The sequence below is a fragment of the Pseudophryne corroboree genome, chromosome 1 (genome assembly GCF_028390025.1).
Source record: "Pseudophryne corroboree isolate aPseCor3 chromosome 1, aPseCor3.hap2, whole genome shotgun sequence".
In the NCBI taxonomy this organism is placed as follows: Eukaryota; Metazoa; Chordata; class Amphibia; order Anura; family Myobatrachidae; genus Pseudophryne; species Pseudophryne corroboree.
Genome location: NC_086444.1, coordinates 140,289,279 through 140,311,682, shown reverse-complemented (window position 1 = coordinate 140,311,682; position 22,404 = coordinate 140,289,279). Strand labels below are relative to the sequence as shown.

General features: G+C 47.7%; 1 protein-coding gene across 5 annotated transcripts in view; it reads right to left on the bottom strand.

Moving 5' to 3' along the window:
- SREK1 (splicing regulatory glutamic acid and lysine rich protein 1) overlaps positions 1-21,371 on the bottom strand; it is a 207,634-nt gene extending 186,263 nt beyond the window's left edge. For 2 of the 5 annotated variants that reach the window (XM_063963311.1, XM_063963318.1), the window contains exon 1: positions 21,139-21,369. In XM_063963311.1, the coding sequence (XP_063819381.1) occupies positions 21,139-21,263 (125 nt within the window). In that variant the 5' untranslated portion in view covers positions 21,264-21,369. Of the gene's footprint in view, positions 1-21,138 lie in introns of all 5 variants that reach the window. The other 3 variants (XM_063963300.1, XM_063963306.1, XM_063963325.1) reach the window with 2 other exon arrangements.
- Between the last annotated feature and the right edge of the window lie 1,033 nt (positions 21,372-22,404).

Genomic DNA, 22,404 nt, shown 5'->3' with positions numbered 1-22,404 from the left:
GTACACGGACACACAGAAAACTTGGTGGTAGAAGAAGCTGCTACCACTGGGCATGTGCAGCAGCTCTGCTGTACCTTAAAGTGCATGTTGTGACAGCAGCTCTAATAATCATATTATGTGCCTAATTCAGACTTGATCGCTGTGCTGCAAATTTGCAGAGGTCTGCAATCAGATGGTCGCCGCCCAGGGAGAGTGAAAGCCCGCCCCGTGCCAAGTGTGTGCGAATGCATGGGTACGCCGCATGAAAACTTTGCCAGGCAGCAAACATCTGCAAATCCATTCGCAACTCACTGACGATCAAATGATTTTTACATACTGTGCAGTCTGTGCGTAGCCCAGAACTTACTGCTATACCGTGCGATACAAACAGGCTGATCAGGGCCGGAGCGGACGTCACACACCCTCCCAGAAAACGCTTGGGAAAACCTGAATTTTTCCTGACACTCCCAGAAAATGGGCAGTTACCACCCACAAACGTCTTCTTCCTGTTAATCACCTTGCGAACGGCTTGCAATCTAAATTTTTGCACCATGCTGTCACTGGCATCACACCTGCGCATTGCGGTGCATACACATGTGTAGTCATTTGATAATCGGCCGCTGTGCGATTTCACACAACAGCAATCAGGTCTCAATTGTGCCCAATATACCTTTGCTATTGTTGTTATAATTTTAGCCGCTGGGCAAGAGGATGGGGGTTTCCGTGCAACAGATAATCTGCCAGATCTAGCTGGTTGGAATGAAAATCTGGTAATGGATGAGAGCAAATTACAAGCTATCATGTGTTCGCAAACACTGCAAAACTTTCAAACACAGTCATTCATCCAAGTTGGTTAAATTTGTGTTTAACCAATTTATATGAACAAGTTTTGTTAGTTGGGGATAGAGAGAAGAGTTTTCATCCGCACCAGAGACAAAAGAACAAGTAAGATTTCAGGGAGTATTGGTCCTTTTATATATTGAAAAATAGGATTTTGATAACCTACCGGTAAATCCTTTTCTCCTAGTCCGTAGAGGATGCTGGGGACGACATCAAGACCATGGGGTATAGACGGGATCCGCAGGAGACATGGGCACTCTAAATACTTTTCATTGGGTGTGAACTGGCTCCTCCCTCTATACCCCTCCTCCAGACCTCAGCTGTAGGAAGAAAAAAGAAAGATGCGGCTGCGCTGTATTCCAGGAAACAATTATACAATGAGAGCCAACATATAAAAAAACATCAATTTATTAACACTAAAACCACATATAAAAAACCTCATTAGATTTAATCAAGCACACCTCCAATTGCTCAGTTTATACGGTGTCTCATAAACATGTACTGATAACTGTGAGGGTAATTAGAAGCAATGTCCGTTTTTCACAGAACGCTGATGACAACTGTAGTAGTAGCCGGCAAATAAATAATGATAAGTGCAGTCCCGGAATGTTAAAGAGCTCAATTGCAGGTGTGCTTGATTAAATCTAATGAGGTTCTTTATATGTGGTTTTAGTGTTAATAAATGTATGTTTTTTATATGTTGGCTCTCATTGTATAATTGTTTCCTGGAATACAGCGCAGCCGCATCTTTCTTTTTTCTTTCCATTGTTCAATACCACCACACATAGTGTTTACGGCTGCGCAGTCCTTCAGGATATATCAATCTGATATTCATAAATTTCGCTTTGGGGCGCTATATAGCAGTTAGTTGTTTTTTTTCCTTTTCTCGGTTGTAGGAACTGTGCCCAGGAAGACTGACATTTCGAGGAAAGGAATTACTTAACTAGTGGTGAGATATCTACCAACTCACACCCTCAACCATGCCGCACCCATGGCATTCAACATAACACACGCCAACAGGCATGAACTAATTGCAGCAACATGCTGAAACCAAGAAAACACAACTTGTGTAACTCTAATAACTAAACTGCAGGTAAAGTACGCACTGGGATGGGCGCCCAGCATCCTCTACGGACTAGGAGAAAAGGATTTACCTGTAGGTTATCAAAATCCTATTTTCTCATACGTCCTAGAGGATGCTGGGGACGACATCAAGACCATGGGGTCTATACCAAAGCTCCAGTACGGGCGGGAGAGTGCGGATGACCCTGCAGCACCGATTGACCAAACTTGAGGTCCTCATCGGCCAAGGTGTCAAACTTGTAGAACTTAGCAAATGTGTTTGACCCTGACCAAGTAGCTGCTCGGCAAAGTTGTAATGCCGAGACCCCCCGGGCAGCCGCCCAGGAGGAGCCCACCTTCCTAGTGGAGTGGGCCTTTACCGACGTCGGTAACGGCAAACCAGCCGTAGTATGAGCTTGCTGAATCGTATTTCTAATCCAACGTGCAATAGTCTGCTTGGAAGCAGGACAGCCAATCTTGTTGTGAGCATACAAGACAAACAGAGCCTCTGTTTTCCGTATGCGAGCCGTTCTAGCGACATAGATTTACAAAGCTCTAACCACATCTAGAGATTTTGAATCAGTGAATGTGTCAGTAACTACTGGCAATACAATAGGTTGGTTTATGTGGAAAGATGAAACCACCTTCGGAAGAAAATGTTGACGAGTCCTCAACTCTGCCCTATCTTCATGGAAGATCAGGTAAGGGCCTTGCGGATGCCAAAGCCAAAAGCATCACCACTTTCCAAGTGAGAAACTTCAACTCTTTTGTAGAGGCTCAAACCAAACCGATTGAAGGAACTGCAATACCACGTTAAGGTCCCATGGTGCACTGGAGGCACGAATGGAGGCTGGATGTGCAGAACCCCTTTCATAAAAGTCTGAACCTCTGGAAGAGAGGCCAATTGTTTCTGGAAGAACACGGACAAGGCCGAAATCTGGACCTTGATTGATCCCAATCGGAGGCCCGCCTCCACACCATCCTGCAAAAAATGGAGAAAACGTCCCAACTCAAACTCTTCCGTAGGTGCCCTCTTGGATTCACACCAAAACACATTTTCATCAAATACGGTGGTAATGTTTCAACGTTACTCCCTTTCTGCCCTGAATAAGGGTGGGGATGACCTCCTCTGGAATACCCTTCCTGGCTAGGATACGGCGCTCAACAGACATGCCGTCACAACGTAGCCGCGGTAAGTCTTGGTACACGCACGGCCCCTGCTGCAGCAGGTCCTCTCGAGGAGGAAGAGGCCGAGGATCTTCTATGAGCAACTGCTGAAGATCTGGGTACCAAGCCCTCCTTGGCCAGTCTGGGGCAATGAAGATTGCTCGAACCCTTGTTTTTCTTATGATCCTGTGTACTTTTGGGATCAGCAGAAGTGGAGGGAAGACATACACTGACGGAAACACCCACTGGGTCACCAGTGCATCCACTGCTACTGCTTGAGGGTCTCTCGACCTGGAACAGTATCTCTGAAGCTTCTTGTTGAGACGAGACGCCATCATGTCTATTTGAGGAACTCCCCAAAGACTTGTCACCTCTGCGAAGACTTCTTGGTGGAGGCCCCACTCTCCTGGATGGAGATCGTGTCTGCTGAGGAAGTCTGCTTCCCAGTTGTCTACTCCCGGAATGAATATTGCCGACAGAGCTTGTAGATGTTTTTCTGCCCAGCGGAGGATTTTTGTCGCCTCTGCCATTGCCGCTCTGCTTTTCGTTCCGCCCTGCCCGTTTATGTATGCGACTGCTGTTACAATGTCAGCCTGGATCTGCACGGGACGGTCTTGAAGAAGATGTACCGCTTGTTGAAGGCCGTTGTAAATGGCTCTTAGATCCAGAACGTTTATGTGGAGGCAGGCTTCCTGTTGTGACCAATGTCCCTGGAAGTTTTTCCCTGAGAGACTGCTCCCCAGCCTCGGAGACTCGCATCCATGGTTACCAGGACCCAGTCCTGAATCCCGAACCTGCGTCCCTCTAGCAGGTGAGAGCTGTGCAACCACCACAGGAGCGAAATCCTGTTTTTTGACGACAGGATTATCTTTCTGTGCATGTGTAGGTGTGACCCCGACCACTTGTCCCACTGGAATACTCTGGCATGGAACCTGCCAAACTGTATGGCCTCATAGGCCGCCACCATCTTCCCCAACAACCGAATGCACCGATGGATCGACACACTTGATGGTTTCAATATCTGTTTTACCATTTTCTGGATTTCCAGAGCCTTTTCCAGCGGAAGAAATACTCTCTGAACGTCTGTGTCCAGAATCATCCCGAGGAAAGACAACCTTGTCGTCGGTTCCAACTTTGACTTTGGGTAATTTATGATCCACCCGTGTTGTTGGAGTATTGACAGAGAGAGTGATATGTTTTGTAACAACTGCTCCCTGGATCTCGCCTTTATCAGGAGGTCGTCCAGATAAGGAATTATATTGACTCCTTTCTGACGAAGGAGAACCATCATCTCCGCCATCACCTTGGTGAATACCCTCGGCGCCGTGGAGAGACCGTAAGGTAACGTCTGGAATTGGTAATGGCAATCCTGAACCTCGAATCTCAGATAAGCCTGGTGAGGAGGATAAATGGGAACATGCAGGTAAGCATCCTTTATGTCCACCGACACCAAGTAGTCCCCCTCCTCCAGACTGGCAATCACTGCCCGAAGTGATTCCATCTTGAACTTGAACCTTTTTAGGTAACAATTCAGATCCTTTAGATTTAGGATCGGTCTGACCTAGCCGTCCGGCTTCGAAACCACAAAGAGGCTTGAATAAAAACCCCTCCCTTGTTGTGACAACGGTACCAGGACTATGACCTGGTCTTGACATAATTTTTGGATTGCCGCTGTTACTGCTTCTCTTTCTGACGGAGAAACTGGCAAGGTCGATTTGAAAAATCGGCATGGGGGAACGTCTTGAAACTCCAGCTTGCAACCCTGGGATACTATTTGCAACACCCAGGGATCCAGGCCAGACAGAATCCAATCCTGGCTGAAGAGTGAGACGTGCCCCCACCCGAGCGGCCTCCCGCAAGGGAGCTCCACAGCGTCATGCTGGGGATTTGGCAGAAGTAACATAATAACATAGTATCCGAGGTTGAAAAAAGACAATTGTCCATCGAGTTCAACCTATTTGTGGTCTCCTATGCATGATGATTTGACTAAAATTTCTGACTGATGCTGCTGTCAGCCGTTGCATTTTATCCCTATTTAGGGGTAGACTTCTGCTCTTGGGAACCTGGAGCCGCTGTGGGCTTCTTTCCCCTTCCCCTACCTGCAAAGAAGGGGGAACCTCTTGTCTTTTTGTATTTATTGGGCCGAAAGGACTGCATTTGCGGGTGATAGGTCTTTTTTGCCGGTGCAGGCGCAGAGGGCAAAAATGTCGACTTACCTGCGGTAGCCGCCGAGGCTAACGCATCCAGGCCATCGCCAAATAAGGCCCAACCTTTATATGGGAGAGCCTCCATGTTTCTTTTGGAATCTGCATCCGCGTTCCACTGGCGAATACACAACGCCTGCCTAGCCGATACTGCCATGGTAGCGGCCTGTGTACTCAAGAGTCCAATATCCTTCATTGCTTCCAGCATGTAGGCAGCAGCGTTCTTGATATTCCCTAACTTAAGGAGTATCTCATCTTGATCAATCGTGTCAATTTCTGATGACGCGCTGTCTGACCATTTTTCAATAGCGCGACTCACCCATGCACAGGCAATAGTGGGCCTAATCAGTGTACCATTGGTAACATAAATGGATTTCAATGTCGTTTCCATTTTGCGGTCTGCCGGCTCTTTAAGAGGGGTGGTCTTCTGTATGCCGAATGTCGGGATCCCGGCGCACAGTATACCGGCGCCGGAATCCCGACACCCGGCATACCGACAACTATTCTCCCTCGTGGGGGTCCACGACCCCCCTAGAGGGAGAATAAAATAGTGTGGCGCGCGTGCCCGCAGCGTGGCGAGCCGAGCGAGCCACGCTGTCGGTATGCCGGTGGTCGGGCTCCCGGCGCCGGTATGCTGGTCGCCGGGAGCCCGAGCGCCGGCAATCCATACTACACCCCTTTAAGAGAAGCCGTGCCAGGAGCAGGGAGAATTACCTTCTTTGTCAACCTGGAAAGTGCACTGTCTAACACAGGGGGTGACTCCCACTTTTTCCTGTCCTCAGCCGGGAAAGGGTAAGCTATGTGAATCCTTTTGGGAATACGAAATCTTTTATCAGGATTCACCCACATCCCTTCAAACAGAGCATTTAGTTTGTGTGAAGGAGGGAACGTGACTTTGGACTTATTTTCCTTACATAAATACGCCTTCTCCCGATGTACAGGAGTGGTTTCTGTAACCTCCAACACGTCCCTGATAGCCACAATCATATATTGTATATTTTTTGCCAATTTATGATCTCTCTCTCTGGATTCACTATCGTCGACACAAGAGTCAGAATCCGTGTCGGTATCAGTGTTTACAACTTTGCAAATGGTCTCTTATGTGACCCAGAGTGGCCGCCCGCATAAGGAATAACAGCATCCTGAAAAATCACATCTTCCACAGATTTTCTCCAGCATGCAGCCTTAGATTCAGACTTATCTAATCTACGGTTAATCAGATGCATACTGTCACGTAACTCTTTCACCCATGCAGGCTCTTGGTGTGCCGGTAGCGCCACCACATTACAACTCTGTGTCCCTAAAATGGCTTCCTCCGGGGAGGAACTCCCTGCCTCAGACCTGCCTCAGACATGCCTCACACGTGTACAGCACACCAACAGACACACTGGGACTTATTTTGGGGACAGACCCAGAGTAAAATCTGTCAGAGGGACACAGGATAGGAGCAGCCAGTTCACAATCCCAGCGCCAGTATTTCCTGTGAACACAGTATGTCCACAGCCTAACAGCGCTTTTTAAATAGTAATATACACTATCAAATGCACCACAATCGCTTTGTGCCCCCCCTTAATAGCACCCTGTACTTGTCAGAAGTGGAGGAGAGGACCAGCGTGTTTTCTGCAGCCTGAGGAGAGAGCGAAAATGGCCCTGAGTAGTGTGCTGGCTGCCTGAGGAAGAAGCTCCAACCCCGCAATGGCGCGTCCTTACACTCATACAAACACTGTAATATTTATACTGGCGGGGGTAGGGCTGTGCCAGTGGCAACTTATGCCCCCTTTTAGCCAGTTTGAGGTATTTTTCTTGCGGCCCCCCCCCAGCACCCTGCAACCTGTAGTGCCTGTGTGTGTGGGCAGCAATGGCACGCTGCGCTCCCGCCAGCCGCGCGGTACCTCAGCCGTCACTTTACTTGATTGAAGATCTATCTTCTTACACTCACCTGTCTTCTGACTCTGTGAGGGGGGTGACGGCGTGCTGTGGGAGTGAGCATCTAGACACGGCTAGCGTTCAGTTCCCTTCAGGAGCTAATGGTGTCCTGTCATCCAGAAGCAGAGCCATGAAACTCTGAGGAAGTTGGTTCTGCTTCTGCCCCCTCAGTCCCACGAAGCAGGGAGTCTGATGCCAGCAGATCTCCCTGAAAATAAAAAAACGTAACATAAGTCTTTTCAGAGAAACTCAGTAGAGCTCCTCAGAGTGCATCCAGTCGACCTGGGCACATTTCTAAAACTGAGGTCTGGAGGAGGGGCATAGAGGAAGGAGCCAGTTCACACCCAATGAAAAGTCTTTAGAGTGCCCATGTCTCCTGCGGATCCCGTCTATACCCCATGGTCTTGATGTCGTCCCCAGCATCCTCTAGGACGTATGAGAAAGCTGTAATATTTAAATAATTTTGACCATTTTTTTGGATGCTACCCTCCGATTGACCAACATGTTAGAAAAATGTTTACAAAGGAAGAATCGGATTCAGGCGGGTGCACTCTGTCCCTTACAGTTTTATTGTTTAAAATACAATTTATTAAATGTATTAAAATTAGGTATGAACATGCCACCCTTATCTGAAAACCATGTCCAAACTGCGCCCCTCCAGCTGTTGTGAAACTACATATCCCAGCATGCCCTGACACAGTTTTGCTATCAGAGAATGTTAAAGCTGTGTCAGGGCATGCTGGGATGTGTAGTTTCTCAACAGCTGGTGGGCTGCAGTTTGGACATGCCTGCTATATATACTAGTAATTTTTCAGCCTCATATTGGGCTGAGTAAAGCGAAGTATTAAAGAAAAAGATAGAAAAAGAAAAATAAGAATTTACTCACCGGTAATTCTATTTCTCGTAGTCCGTAGTGGATGCTGGGAACTCCGTAAGGACCATGGGGAATATACGGGCTCCGCAGGAGACTGGGCACTCTAAAAGAAAGATTAGGTACTATCTGGTGTGCACTGGCTCCTCCCTCTATGCCCCTCCTCCAGACCTCAGTTAGGGAAACTGTGCCCGGAAGAGCTGACACAACAAGGAAAGGATTTGGAATCCAGGGTAAGACTCATACCAGCCACACCAATCACACTGTACAACTTGTGATAACTATACCCAGTTAACAGTATGAACAACAACTGAGCCTCCTTTTACGGATGGCTCATAACAATAACCCTTTAGTGAAGCAATAACTATATACATGTATTGCAGAGAGTCCGCACTTGGGACGGGCGCCCAGCATCCACTACGGACTACGAGAAATGGAATTACCGGTGAGTAAATTCTTATTTTCTCTGACGTCCTAGTGGATGCTGGGAACTTTGTAAGGACCATGGGGATTATACCAAAGCTTCCAAACGGGCGGGAGAGTGCGGACGACTCTGCAGCACCGAATGAGCAAACTCAAGGTCCTCCTCAGCCAGGGTATCAAACTTGTAGAATTTAGCAAATGTGTTTGAACCCGACCAAGTAGCAGCTCGGCAAAGCTGTAAAGCCGAGACCCCTCGGGCAGCCGCCCAAGAAGAGCCCACCTTCTTTGTGGAATGAGCTTTTACTGATTTAGGATGCGGCAGTCCAGCCGCAGAATGTGCCAGCTGAATCGTGCAACAGATCCAGCGAGCAATAGTTTGCTTTGAAGCAGGAGCACCCAGCTTGTTAGGTACATGCAGGATAAATAGCGAGTCAGTTTTCCTGACTCCAGCCGTCCTGGAAACATACATTTTCAAAGCCCGGACTACGTCCAGCAACTTGGAATCCTCCAAGTCCCGAGTAGCCGCAGGCACCACAATAGGTTGGTTCAGATGAAACGCTGATACCACCTTTGGGAGAAATTGGGGACGAGTCCTCAATTCCGCCCTGTCCATATGGAAGATCAGATATGGGCTTTTACATGACAAAGCCGCCAATTCTGACACACGCCTAGCCGAAGCTAAGGCCAACAGCATGACCACCTTCCACGTGAGATATTTTAGTTCCACGGTCTTAAGTGGCTCAAACCAGTGTGATTTTAGGAAATCCAACACAACGTTAAGATCCCAAGGTGCCACTGGAGGCACAAAAGGGGGCTGAATATGCAGCACTCCCTTAACAAACGTCTGAACTTCAGGCAGTGAAGCCAGTTCTTTTTGAAAGAAAATAGATAGGGCCGAAATCTGGACCTTTATGGACCCCAATTTTAGGCCCATAGACACCCCTGACTGTAGGAAGTGCAGAAATCGACCCAGCTGGAATTCCTCCGTTGGGGCCTTCCTGGCCTCACACCAAGCGACATATTTCCGCCATATGCGGTGATAATGCTTTACTGTCACATCCTTCCTAGCTTTTATCAGCGTAGGAATCACTTCATCCGGAATGCCCTTTTCCGTTAGGATCCGGCGTTCAACCGCCATGCCGTCAAACACAGCCGCGGTAAGTCTTGGAACAGACAGAGCCCCTGTTGTAACAGGTCCTGTCTGAGAGGCAGAGGCCATGGGTCCTCTGAGATCATTTCTTGTAGTTCTGGGTACCAAGTTCTTCTTGGCCAATCCAGAACGATGAGTATAGTTCTTACACCTCTCTTTCTTACTATCCTCAGTACCTTGGGTATGAGAGGAAGAGGAGGGAACACAAACAGACTGGTACACCCACGGTGTCACTAGTGCGTCCACAGCTATCGCCTGAGGGTCCCTTGACCTGGCGCAATATTTTTTTAGCTTTTTGTTGAGGCGGGACGCCATCATGTCCACCCGTGGCAGTTCCCAGCTATTTACAATCTGTGTGAAGACTTCTTGATGAAGTCCCCACTCTCCCGGGTGGAGGTCGTGCCTGCTGAGGAAGTCTGCTTCCCAGTTGTCCACTCCCGGAATGAACACTGCTGACAGTGCTAGCACGTGATTCTCCGCCCATCTTAGAATCCTTGTGGCTTCTGCCATTGCCATCCTACTTTTCGTGCCGTCCTGGCGGTTTACATGGGCGACCGCCGTGATGTTGTCTGACTGAATCAGAACTGGGTGGTTTTGAAGCAGGGGCTCTGCTTAACTCAGGGCGTTGTAAATGGCCCTTAGTTCCAGTATATTTATGTGTAGTGAAGTCTCAAGACTTGACCACTGTCCTTGGTAGTTTCTTCCCTGAGTGACTGCCCCCCATCCTCGGAGGCTTGCATCCGTGGTCACCAGGACCCAGTCCTGTATGCCGAACCTGCGGCCCTCGAGAAGATGAGCACTCTGCAGCCACCACAACAGAGACACCCTGGCCCTTGGGGACAGGGTGATCAACCGATGCATCTGAAGATGCGATCCGGACCATTTGTCCAACAGATCCCACTGAAAGATCCTTGCATGGAACCTGCCGAAAGGAATTGCTTCGTAAGAAGCCACCATCTTTCCCAGGACTCGCGTGCAGTGATGCACCGACACCTGTTTTGGTTTCAGGAGGTCCCTGACCAGAGATGACAATTCCTGGGCCTTCTCCACCGGGTGAAACACCTTCTTCTGTTCTGTGTCCAGAATCATGCCCAGGAAAAGCAGACGCGTCGCAGGAATCAGCTGCGACTTTGGGATATTAAGAATCCAGCCGTGCTGTTGCAACACTTCTCGAGAGAGTGCTACGCTGACCAACAACTGCTCTCTGGACTTCGCCTTTATGAGGAGATCGTCCAAGTACGGGATAATTATAACTCCCTTCTTTCGAAGGAGTATCATCATTTCGGCCATTACCTTGGTAAATATTCTCGGTGCCGTGGAGAGACCAAACGGCAATGTCTGGAATTGGTAATGACAGTCTTGTACCACAAACCTGAGGTATTCCTGGTGAGGTGGGTAAATGGGGACATGCAAGTAAGCATCCTTGATGTCCAGCGACACCATAAAATCCCCCTCTTCCAGGCTTGCAATAACCGCCCTGAGCGATTCCATTTTGAACTTGAACTTCCTTATATAAGTGTTCAAGGATTTTAAATTCAGGATGGGTCTCACCGAACCGTCCGGTTTCGGTACCACAAACATTGTGGAATAGTAACCCCTGCCCTGTTGAAGGAGGGGGACCTTGATTATCACCTGCTGGAGGTACAGCTTGTGAATTGCCGTCAGTACTACCTCCCTTTCCCTTGGAGCAGCTGGCAAGGCTGATTTGAGGTAACGGCGAGGGGGAGTCGCCTCGAACTCCAGTTTGTATCCCTGAGATACAATTTGTACAGCCCAGAGATCCACTTGTGAGCGAACCCACTGGTTGCTGAAGTTTCGGAGACGCGCCCCCACCGCACCTGGCTCCGCCTGTGGAGCCCCAACGTCATGCGGTGGACTTAGTGGAAGCAGGGGAGGATTTTTGTTCCTGGGAACTGGCTGCCTGGTGCAGCTTCTTTCCTCTACCCTTGCCTCTGGCCAGAAAGGATGCTCCTCTGACCCGCTTGCCTTTCTGAGGCCGAAAGGACTGCATTTGATAATACGGTGCTTTCTTAGGCTGTGAGGGAACCTGAGGTAAAAAAGTCGACTTCCCAACAGTTGCTGTGGATACGAGGTCCGAGAGACCGTCCCCAAATAATTCCTCACCCTTATAAGGCAAAACCTCCATGTGTTTTTTAGAATCAGCATCACCTGTCCACTGCCGAGTCCATAATACTTTCCTGGCAGAAATGGACATTGCATTAATTCTAGATGCCAGCAGGCAAATGTCCCTCTGTGCACCCCGCATATATAAGACGACGTCTTTTATATGTTCGATGGTTAGCAAAATAGTATCCCTGTCGAGGGAATCAATGTTGTCTGACAGGGTCACAGTCCATGCTGCTGCAGCACTACACATCCAGGCTGAAGCAATAGCAGGTCTCAGTAGAGTACCAGAGTGTGTATACACAGACTTCAGGATAGCTTCCTGCTTTCTATCCGCAGGATCCTTTAGGGCGGCCGTATCCTGAGACGGCAGTGCCACCCTTTTAGATAAGCGTGTTAGCGCCTTGTCCACCCTAGGGGATGTTTCCCAACGTAACCTATCCGTTGGCGGGAAAGGGTACGCCATCAGTAACCTCTTAGAAATCACTAGTTTCTTATCAGGGGAACTCCACGCTTCTTCACACAAATCATTTAATTCATCAGATGGGGGAAAAGTCACTGGCTGCTTTTTCTCCCCAAACATAATACCCCTTTTGGTGGTAACCGGGTTAATATCAGAAATGTGCAATACATCTTTCATTGCAGTAATCATGCATCGGATGGCTTTTGTAGACTGTACATTTGTCTCATCCTCATCTACACTGGAGTCAGACTCCGTGTCGACATCTGTGTCTACCATCAGAGCTAGCGGGCGTTTATGAGCCCCTGACGGCTTCTGAGTCGCCTGGGCAGGCGCGGGCTGAGACCCCGGCTGTCCCAAGGCTGCTGCGTCATCGAACCTTTTATGTAAGGAGTTGACACTGTCTGTTAAGACCTTCCACATATCCATCCAATCAGGTGTCGGCCCCGTCGGGGGCGACACCACATGTATCTGCCCCTGCTCCGCCTCCACGTAACCCTCCTCATCAAACATGTCGACACAGCCGTACCGACACACCGCACACACACAGGGAATGCTCAGACTGAGGACAGGACCCCACAAAGTCCTTTGGGGAGACAGAGAGAGAGTATGCCAGCACACACCACAGTGCTATATAACACAGGGATTTACACTGCTAATAAGTGATTTTCCCAATAGCTGCTTGTTTGTATCGATTTGCGCCTAAATTTATGTGCCCCCCCTCTCTTTTTAACCCGTCTTGTACCTGGATACTGCAGGGGAGAGCCTGGGAAGCGTGCTTCCAGCGGAGCTGTGAAGGGAAAATGGCGCTGGTGTGCTGAGGAAGAAGGCCCCGCCCCCTCAGCGGCGGGCTTCTGTCCCGCGTTTTTTGTAACTTAATGGCGGGGGTTTTTACACATATACAGTTAACTGACTGTATTATTTGTATTTTATGCCAAAAGGTAATATTATTGCTGCCCAGGGCGCCCCCCACCCCCCCAGCGCCCTGCACCCTACAGTGACCGGAGTGTGTGGTGTGCTGTGGGAGCAATGGCGCACAGCTGCAGTGCTGTGCGCTACATTAATGAAGACAGGAGTCTTCTGCCGCCGATTTCATCGTTCTTCTTCTGTCTTCTGGCTCTGCAAGGGGGACGGCGGCGTGGCTCCGGGAACGGACGATCGAGGTCAGGCCCTGTGTTCGAACCCTCTGGAGCTAATGGTGTCCAGTAGCCTAAGAAGCACAAGCTAGCTGCAAGCAGGTAGGTTTGCTTCTCTCCCCTCAGTCCCACGTAGCAGTGAGTCTGTTGCCAGCAGATCTCACTGAAAATAAAAAACTTAACAAATACTTTATTTTCTAGCAAGCTCAGGAGAGCCCACTAGGAGCACCCAGCTCTGGCCGGGCACAGATTCTAACTGAGGTCTGGAGGAGGGGCATAGAGGGAAAAGCCAGTGCACACCAGATAGTACCTAATCTTTCTTTTAGAGTGCCCAGTCTCCTGCGGAGCCCGTCTATACCCCATGGTCCTTACGTAGTTCCCAGCATCCACTAGGACGTCAGAGAAAATGTGACAAGAACAATGTGAAGAAAATTAATTGTGTGTTGGTGAATAAAGTATTATAATTATTATTTGTATCCCGTTCTATTGTGTGGATATAATTTATTAAAGACTTGCACTGATGTTGATTGAGGTTCTTTCTATTAATGCTGAAAAGCCTAGAGCCAAATATTTACATGCAGTGTTGGTTGATACATTTGTTTCCATATATGCTTTAGTAGCTTGTATATGGAGACATGTATCCAATAGTATGCCTTATTGGTTTGTGTATGAAAACATGTATCCAAGAGTGTGCCTTATTCTTGGGAGTTTAACTCTCCTTTATTGGCACTCTATGAAGAATAGCTTCAATTATTTCAGACAGAAGGATACTGTATTTCAGAGAGCGAATAGTGGCTCGTATATATATATGTGATAGACCACGGTTGATAATTATGAAATGCCTTTTTTCGAGTAAATAAAGGGTGTGGAAATATAATTGTGCAAGTAGTTATAACATATACACTGCTTTTATTAACCCGTTTAGCATACAGGATTTATTTGCACACAATTTATTAAACACAATCCCCTTTATGCCAGTTTATTATCTTTCGCTCACATAGACAATTAGATCAACAGTGTCTTGACACTCTTACTGCATGTATTTCCTAATATGTTACTAACAGGCTTTATAAATAAGCTGCTCTAGTGTGGGTGGGCTATAGCCCTGACGAAGATTTAGGCAAGCAAAATGCGCATGGGTAGCATTGTACCCGTTCTTGGATTTTAATTATGACTTAGACTTCTCTTCAATCCTTACAGGCTTAAGGTTTAAATTGCACAAGTATCATATCACCGCAGTCACTGTGGGTGATGACAGCGGGAGCTTTTTATCATTAACACGGTAACAGTGAATATAGCTCCAATAGCTCTCGTGCAGGTGGGGACGCCCACCCACACTAGAGAAGCTTATTTATAAAGCCTGTTAGTAACATATTAGGAAATACATGCAGTAAGAGTGTCAAGACACTGTTGATCTAGTTGTCTATGTGAGCGAAAGATAATAAACTGGCATAAAGGGGATTGTGTTTAATAAATTGTGTGCAAATAAATCCTGTATGCTAAACGGGTTAATAAAAGCAGTGTATATGTTATAACTACTTGCACAATTATATTTCCACACCCTTTATTTGCTCAAAAAAAGGCATTTCATAATTATCAACCGTGGTCTATCACATATATATATACGAGCCACTATTCGCTCTCTGAAATACAGTATCCTTCTGTCTGAAATAATTGAAGCTATTCTTCATAGAGTGCCAATAAAGGAGAGTTAAACTCCCAAGAATAAGGCACACTCTTGGATACATGTTTTCATACACAAACCAATAATGCATACTATTGGATACATGTCTCCATATACAAGCTACTAAAGCATATATGGAAACAAATGTATCAACCAACACTGCATGTAAATATTTGGCTCTAGGCTTTTCAGCATTAATAGAAAGAACCTCAATCAACATCAGGGCAAGTCTTTAATAAATTATATCCACACAATAAAACAGGATACAAATAATAATTATAATACTTTATTCACCAACACACAATTCATTTTCTTCACATTATTCTTATCACATTTTTCTTTTTATATCTTTCTCTTTAATACTTCGCTTTACTCAGCCCAATATGAGGCTGAATAGTTACTAGTATATATAGCCCTGGGTGTAGTACTGCTGACCAGCGGTCAGGAGACCGCCGGTCAGCGTACCGACGCCGGGATCCCGGCGGGGAGGGGCGAGTGCAGCAAGCCCCTTGCGGGCTCGCTGCGCTCGCCACGCTGCGGGCTCGGTGACGACCTGCGGTCGCCACGGGTTCTATTCCCACTCTATGGGTGTCGTGGACACCCACGAGTGGAAATAGTCCCTGTTGGTCGGCTTACCGACCATCGGGATAGTGAGCCGTCGGGCTCGTGGAGGAGGTCATGTGACCGGCGGTCACATGAATACCACCCATAGCCCTACAGGTTTTCAGATAAGGGTGGCATGTTCATACCTAATTTTAATACATTTAATAAATTGTATTTTAAACAATAAAACTGTAATGGACGGAGTGCACCTGCCTGAATCCGATTCTTTCTTTCTTTGTAAAAAATCTTCTGACAAGTTTTGTTAGTTTTCCAGTGTTTGTAAAAAAAAAAAAACCCACCACACTGGAATTATTGCTCTTTTTTCTAAAGTTCATAATGTTAAAACAAAGATAAGCTATTGAAGACAAACCTAGATATTCTGTAGTATTTCATTACAACGTGGTACCAGTGTGAACACTTGAAATGGAAACCATTGATTCCTATGGGAGATATCACATGAATATTTAACTTTCTATGTGACAGAGTTATCCAGCAACTCTGGAACGCAGCACCCAGTGCCTCATGTGGAATTGTATGTTCCGACTCACGTGGGATTCCAGCCATATAGTTCCCTTCTTTGTACAAGTGCTAGGAGTAGCCAGAAACAGAAAAATATTAATACCCCTTTCAGACTGCCAATGCCGGATCCCACCCGGGAATTGGAAACGGGTCCTTCCCGGGTGGGATCCGGCATTGGCAGCTGCTGCAGGCTTCCCCGGTCCGGCAATATGGCGGGCGGGTTGCCATAGCAGCGGCGGATGGAGCTGAGAGAGGAGATCATCTCCCCGCCGCCTCTCCCTGCTGTAGTAAACGGGCTCCGTGACGCATCGACCCGGGAGCCCGTTTACGCAGCCACTGACCCGGTATTCAACCAGTGTATAACAATGCTTTATTCCTGGGTTGAATTGCCGGGTCAGGTGACTCGCGATTTCAGTTATGCCCCTTTCACACCGCACGCTGACTCAGCAATATGCCGGGTCGATACCTGGTTATTTGTGCGGTGTGAAAGGGGTATAACTTATATATGACACAGAGCTAACAGGAATGTAGCTATAGCCTGGTAACAGATTGAGAGTGATGAGCCATACTTTGTTTGCTGTGCTTGTATTTATTATTGCAAGTTCACTAGCACAGGGGTATTCTGGGTAGCTCAGAATGGGACAGCAGAGCCTTATGTACTTCATATTAGGCATAACAAAGCTGCCCATGGTGTCTTGCAGATAAGTGGATATACAGTAAATAAACACTTTCTAATAAACATTGCATGTAAAAAATAAATCAATTTTATGTGCATTTACAAGGCAAACACCTACGCTATTTTTGGAGGTTTAACTGTCTTTTTAGCATGATAAATAGGTCCCCTAGAAATGTATAATTTTTAAACACAGGGTCATTAGCATTTGGGTTTTGTTTAGTGAGGAGATAAAGCTATGCAAACCATAATGACCATGTGCAACATACCTTTACCTGCCCCAGGCCTATGCTCCTGCACTGGCTTATGATGGGCTTTGGGGGAGATGTAACATTTTAAAAGTAACAAGTGAAGTTGCCCATAGCAACCAGCCAGCGTTTACTTATTTTACAGAATTTACTGGATAAATGATCACTACAGTTGATTGGTTGCTATGGGCAACTTCTCCACTCTTTAAGAGGTTTGATACATCTTCGCCTTTTTTACTTCCTAAGACTAAGGGGTCTATTCATGCAGCAGAAAAAAGCCCTGTTTTGCGTTAAACAGGGCTTTTCTCTGCTTACCGCAATTCACAGAGCGGGTTACCGTGGAGAAGTCCCTGACTTCCCCAGCGGCACCCCCGCTCTGTGACTGAATCGCATCACCATACCTTTGTATGGTGAGTGCGATTCATGAAGGTGCGGAAAGCTCTGCTTTCCGCTTCTCCATGGAGTTCAGGTTCGCCATCTCAGGACGGCGTAACCTGAACTGTGGTGCGGAGATGGCAGGGAAGCTCAATGCTTCCCTGATCGCTGCTCTGCACCCGGCGCTGGCTCCGCCCCCCAACCTCCCAGCAGCCACTGCGGCCTGCCGGGAGGTCAACACCCTGCACATGCGCAAAGGGACACACCGCTGGACCCCGCGTATCGCTGGGAAGGACCGCTGGAGATGACCTCACCGCAGGAGCCCCAGACACCGCAGCGCATCGTCGGAAGGGTGAGTATACATGAAATGCTACTTATTACAGTTATACATCGCATCGAAGCAATGTATAGTGATAAGTAGCAATTCTGTTTTCGTTTTCTACATGAATAGACCCCTAAAGGTGCATACTGGGCGTTTTGCCCAGCGTGTTTACACAGCGATGATTGTGAATATCGCTGCCAGGAAAATAGCTCAGTGCATACACACCGAGCTATTTTCCCTGTGCCAGAATGTCCGTGGGGTGTGAAGCACTTTCCACAGTAGGAGACTGTGGAAAGTGCTTCACTCTGTTTACAAACTGCCCGACGAACAGCGGCGGCTAGCAATGATGCGGGAGCGCACATCAGCGCTCACTGCTCATCGCCCGCCCATACACACAGGACGAGTTTCAGCTCAGAGTAGTTCAAAATGGCAAAAGTGAGCTACCAGTGTGCATGGGCCTTAAGGCGGACACGTACCAAGCCTTGAAGAGAAAGTGGAGAGAGATAAACCACCAATCTGCTCCTATCATTTTTCAAACACAGCCTGTAACATGGCAGCAAGGAGCCGATTGGATGCTACTTTATCTTTGTCCACTTTCTCGCTCTCTCTCTCTCTCTCCAATCCTTAGTACATATCCCCCAAATGAGACTGAAGCAAACTGTTTCCGCATCACATGCCTACTCTTCCCAACATGGAGGCCATTAGCACATCCAATCATGAAAAGGAAGCACAGATATTCTGTACCACAGACATCTTCCTTCAGCTCAATTTGTAGACTGCCAATAATAAAATGAATTTAAATGAATGATTTAATTAGAGACTACTAGGTCACTAGATTAATATTATGTGGTCTCTGGTACACCTAATGAGTGGGGAGGACCAAGTGGCATGTGAAGATGTTTTGCCTTACGTGTGGGATCATGAGGCAAGTGAGAACAGTATGCGTGGTCATTTTATAGCCACTCGGAGATCTGAATGACATGAGTGGGCATTTTGGTAATAATAATATGGGGGTGCACAGGTCTTTTTTTTTTTTTTTTTATTTGCTTAAACATATATTCTTACTGTAAATACAGAGAGAACCTTTAGACACCATCCCGAACGCCGGCATATTAGATCCCAGCAGTGCCCCACTTTATTCATCTTTTCACCAACCCATTTTTGAAGTTGAAATGTATGGTAGCCCACGATGTCTGGTTAGGTTCATGTGTAAGAACTCCAGCAGCCTACCACATCTAGTCATGCACAGCTAGCATAACTATTATTGTTAATACTAAAAACCCACAGCACCATTTATCTGTCATATTAATTGGTATCACATTGCATGCTTGTTGCTCATAGCAAATAAAGTTAAAAAAAATTACAAAAAGTCTAAGGCAATGCTCCATCTTCTAAACTAATGTTCAGAGGGCCCATTTTAAAATTACCAATATTTCTAATCTTCTTCCTACATACTGAGAGTAAAGCTGGGTGTGCAGCATGAGAATGTGCGATGCAATATATCACATCTGCCTTACATACTACGCCATTCGCTGTACAACAACTCAATGTATCATCACACAATGCATGTAACTACACCTGCTTCGGCCGTGGAATTGTCCCATTGGACATGTAGCAGTAGGATGCAATGACCATCAGCTAGGTACGATGGGGTACACACTATCATATTTATCTACGTCGGACCGATATATCCTACAATATGTCTTCTGGTGTGCAACCAGCTTGATATACGGGTTGGGTATACGTGAATGGCGGTCACAATACTGACGGCAAGATCCCGGCTATTACATTTGGGAGGGGGGAGTCAAGCGCAACTAAGCCTCTTGTGGGCTCGGTGGCTGGTTGCGGTATTCTCCTGACCGCCGGTCACATGGCCGCATCTAGATGGTATGGGAAAACACTGTGACAACAGAAACATAAATTCGCAAATTTGTCAGATTTCTGCATACACGATTTCTGCATACACTTCCAGAGGGGTGTGAGAAGAAATCCTCTCGTCGGGCGTCACATCCTGCATAATTGGGGAGCTAATTTACGCTGCCAGGATATTTTGGACTGCGGGTGGAAACCACAGTACCCGGAGGACACCCATGCAAGTACAGGGAGACTACACAAACATCACACAGAATCAAACCATGACCTCGGTGCTGTGAGGCAGTAATGCTAACCATTACACCATCTGTTCTGTCCAATTATACACGTTAACTGGAGGACTGAGCCATACTTGCCTACCTGACCCTCTCCATGAGGGAGAAAATGCTCTGTTCCTGGACTTTCCTGGTAATGTATGATTGCCATCACCTGTGGCGAGCTAGTTAATTGATAAGAAAGGTGTTTCACCACAGGTGATGGCAATCATACATTACCAGGAAAGTCCAGGAACAGAGCATTTTCTACCTCATGGGGAGGGTCAGGTAGGCAAGTATGACTGAGCGCACTCCATCATATAATATGTGATGATGTCTAATGCATACATCTCTAAGGACTGCACACCACACTCTCTGCATAGACAGTGAGGGGATGAGGGGCAGGGACATACACCTGTAAGCACTGCACACCACGGTCCCTGCACAGACAGTGAGGGGATGAGGGGCAGTGACATACACCTGTAAACACTGCACACCACGGTCCCTGCACAGACAGTGAGGGGATGAGGGGCAGGGACATACATCTCTAAGGACTGCACACCACGGTCCCTGCACAGACAGTGAGAGGATGGGGGGCAGGGACATACACCTGTAAGCACTGCACACCACGGTCCCTGCACAGACAGTGAGGGGATGAGGGGCAGGGACATACATCTCTAAGGACTGCACACCACGGTCCCTGCACAGACAGTGAGGGGCAGGGACATACACCTGTAAGCTGCACACCAAGGTCCCTGCACAGACAGTGAGGGGATGGGAGGCAGGGACATACACCTGTAAGCTGCACACCACGGTCCCTGCACAGACAATGAGGGGATGGGAGGCAGGGACATACACCTGTAAGCTGCACACCACGGTCCCTGCACAGACAGTGAGGGAATGGGAGGCAGGGACATACACCTGTAAGCTGCACACAACGGTCCCTGCACAGACAGTGAGGGAATGGGGGGCAGGGACATACACCTGTAAGCTGCACACCACGGTCCCTGCACAGACAGTGAGGGGATGGGGGGGCAGGGACATACACCTGTAAGCGCTGCACACCACGGTCCCTGCACAGACAGTGAGAGGCAGGGACCAGCGCTGGGCAGCAGAAGGATGCTACTATGATCCTCTCTCATCACACAGCTCCTCTGCGTCACAGATGCCCCCATGTATCACACCGTAACCGCCCCTCCTCCCCGCACACTCAGCAACGCACCCGTGCCCGGGTCACCGCACTCACTCGGGTGGGTAAAGCCGCAGCTCCTCCACGTCTCCCAGGAAGGAGAAGAGCGTCCGCATCTGGTCACTGGTGACGGAGGCGGACAGGTTGGTAACCTGTATGACCGTGGTCGCGGCGCTGCTCATGATGGCGGCGGCAGCGGATGGAGCAGCCCGGGCTAGGACACGGGAGCACTCCCGCCTCACAGCATCAACCAACGAGGCGATAGCAGCAGCGGTGGATAGAGCGTCGCAGGAAGTGACGCGGGGTCCCTCACACCAGCCCCAGCAGTAACAGCGCACTCTAGAGGGCAAATTCCAGCACTGCAGTGACAAGTGACAGTGTAGTACCCCAGGCATCTGTACTTGGACCAGTGCTTTTTAATATCTATATTGGTGACGTTGCAAATGGCATGAAAGGGAACATACAGTATGCCTTTTTTTTTTTTTTTTGCAGATGACACAAAGGTATGTAACCGGATAAACACTCCGGGAGAGGTAAAACAAATGATTGAGGATCTAGGTTAGGCATGTCAAAATCAACATCTCAACTGGGCCGAACAATCAAGGTCTAATGTAACCCATACACTTGAGAGAAATCGAAGGATTGGATGCACATTTAAGGTACCATGCGACGCGTTACGCGGGCACGCCCCTCGAATATCACGTCTCATGATAGCAGAGGCGTAGCTAGGGTTTTTGGAGCCCAGGGCAAGATCAATAATGCCCCCAAAAAAATATATATACATATATATATATATAGTAACTATGTAACGGCGGCACTCAGCAGTCTGATATGTAGAAAAAAAAGCCTTTATTGCGGTCCTACGCCGTTTCGGGGATAAACCCCGTCTTCAGGGACAAAACAGTACATACAAAGTGCTAAAAACATCAGCCTTATATACCCATTAAACAAGTACTCATAATGAATAACCTTACTCACCTGTCCAGCGCTGCCGATTCCCGCCGCGTCTAGCCGCTGTGTGTACGAGACTCACATTGTTGACGTCAGCGCCGGACAGGGAGCTCCAATGGGTGAGTCAGTAAAGGTGTTGCTAAGCGACTCCTGTAAATATCAACAAAGCAGTGCATGTTATTATAGCAAACCCGTGCAGTTTAAAACCGTGTCATTTAAAAGCTCCTTACGAGCGTGTTACTAACTCTACCTAACTACCTACTACCTAATTTAAAAACAAAGGAGAACGTTCCTACAGGGTTGTTAGTTACTAAAGAACAAATCTTAATGTTTACACAAATCTATATAAAGACATCTGTAGCTTTAACTGCC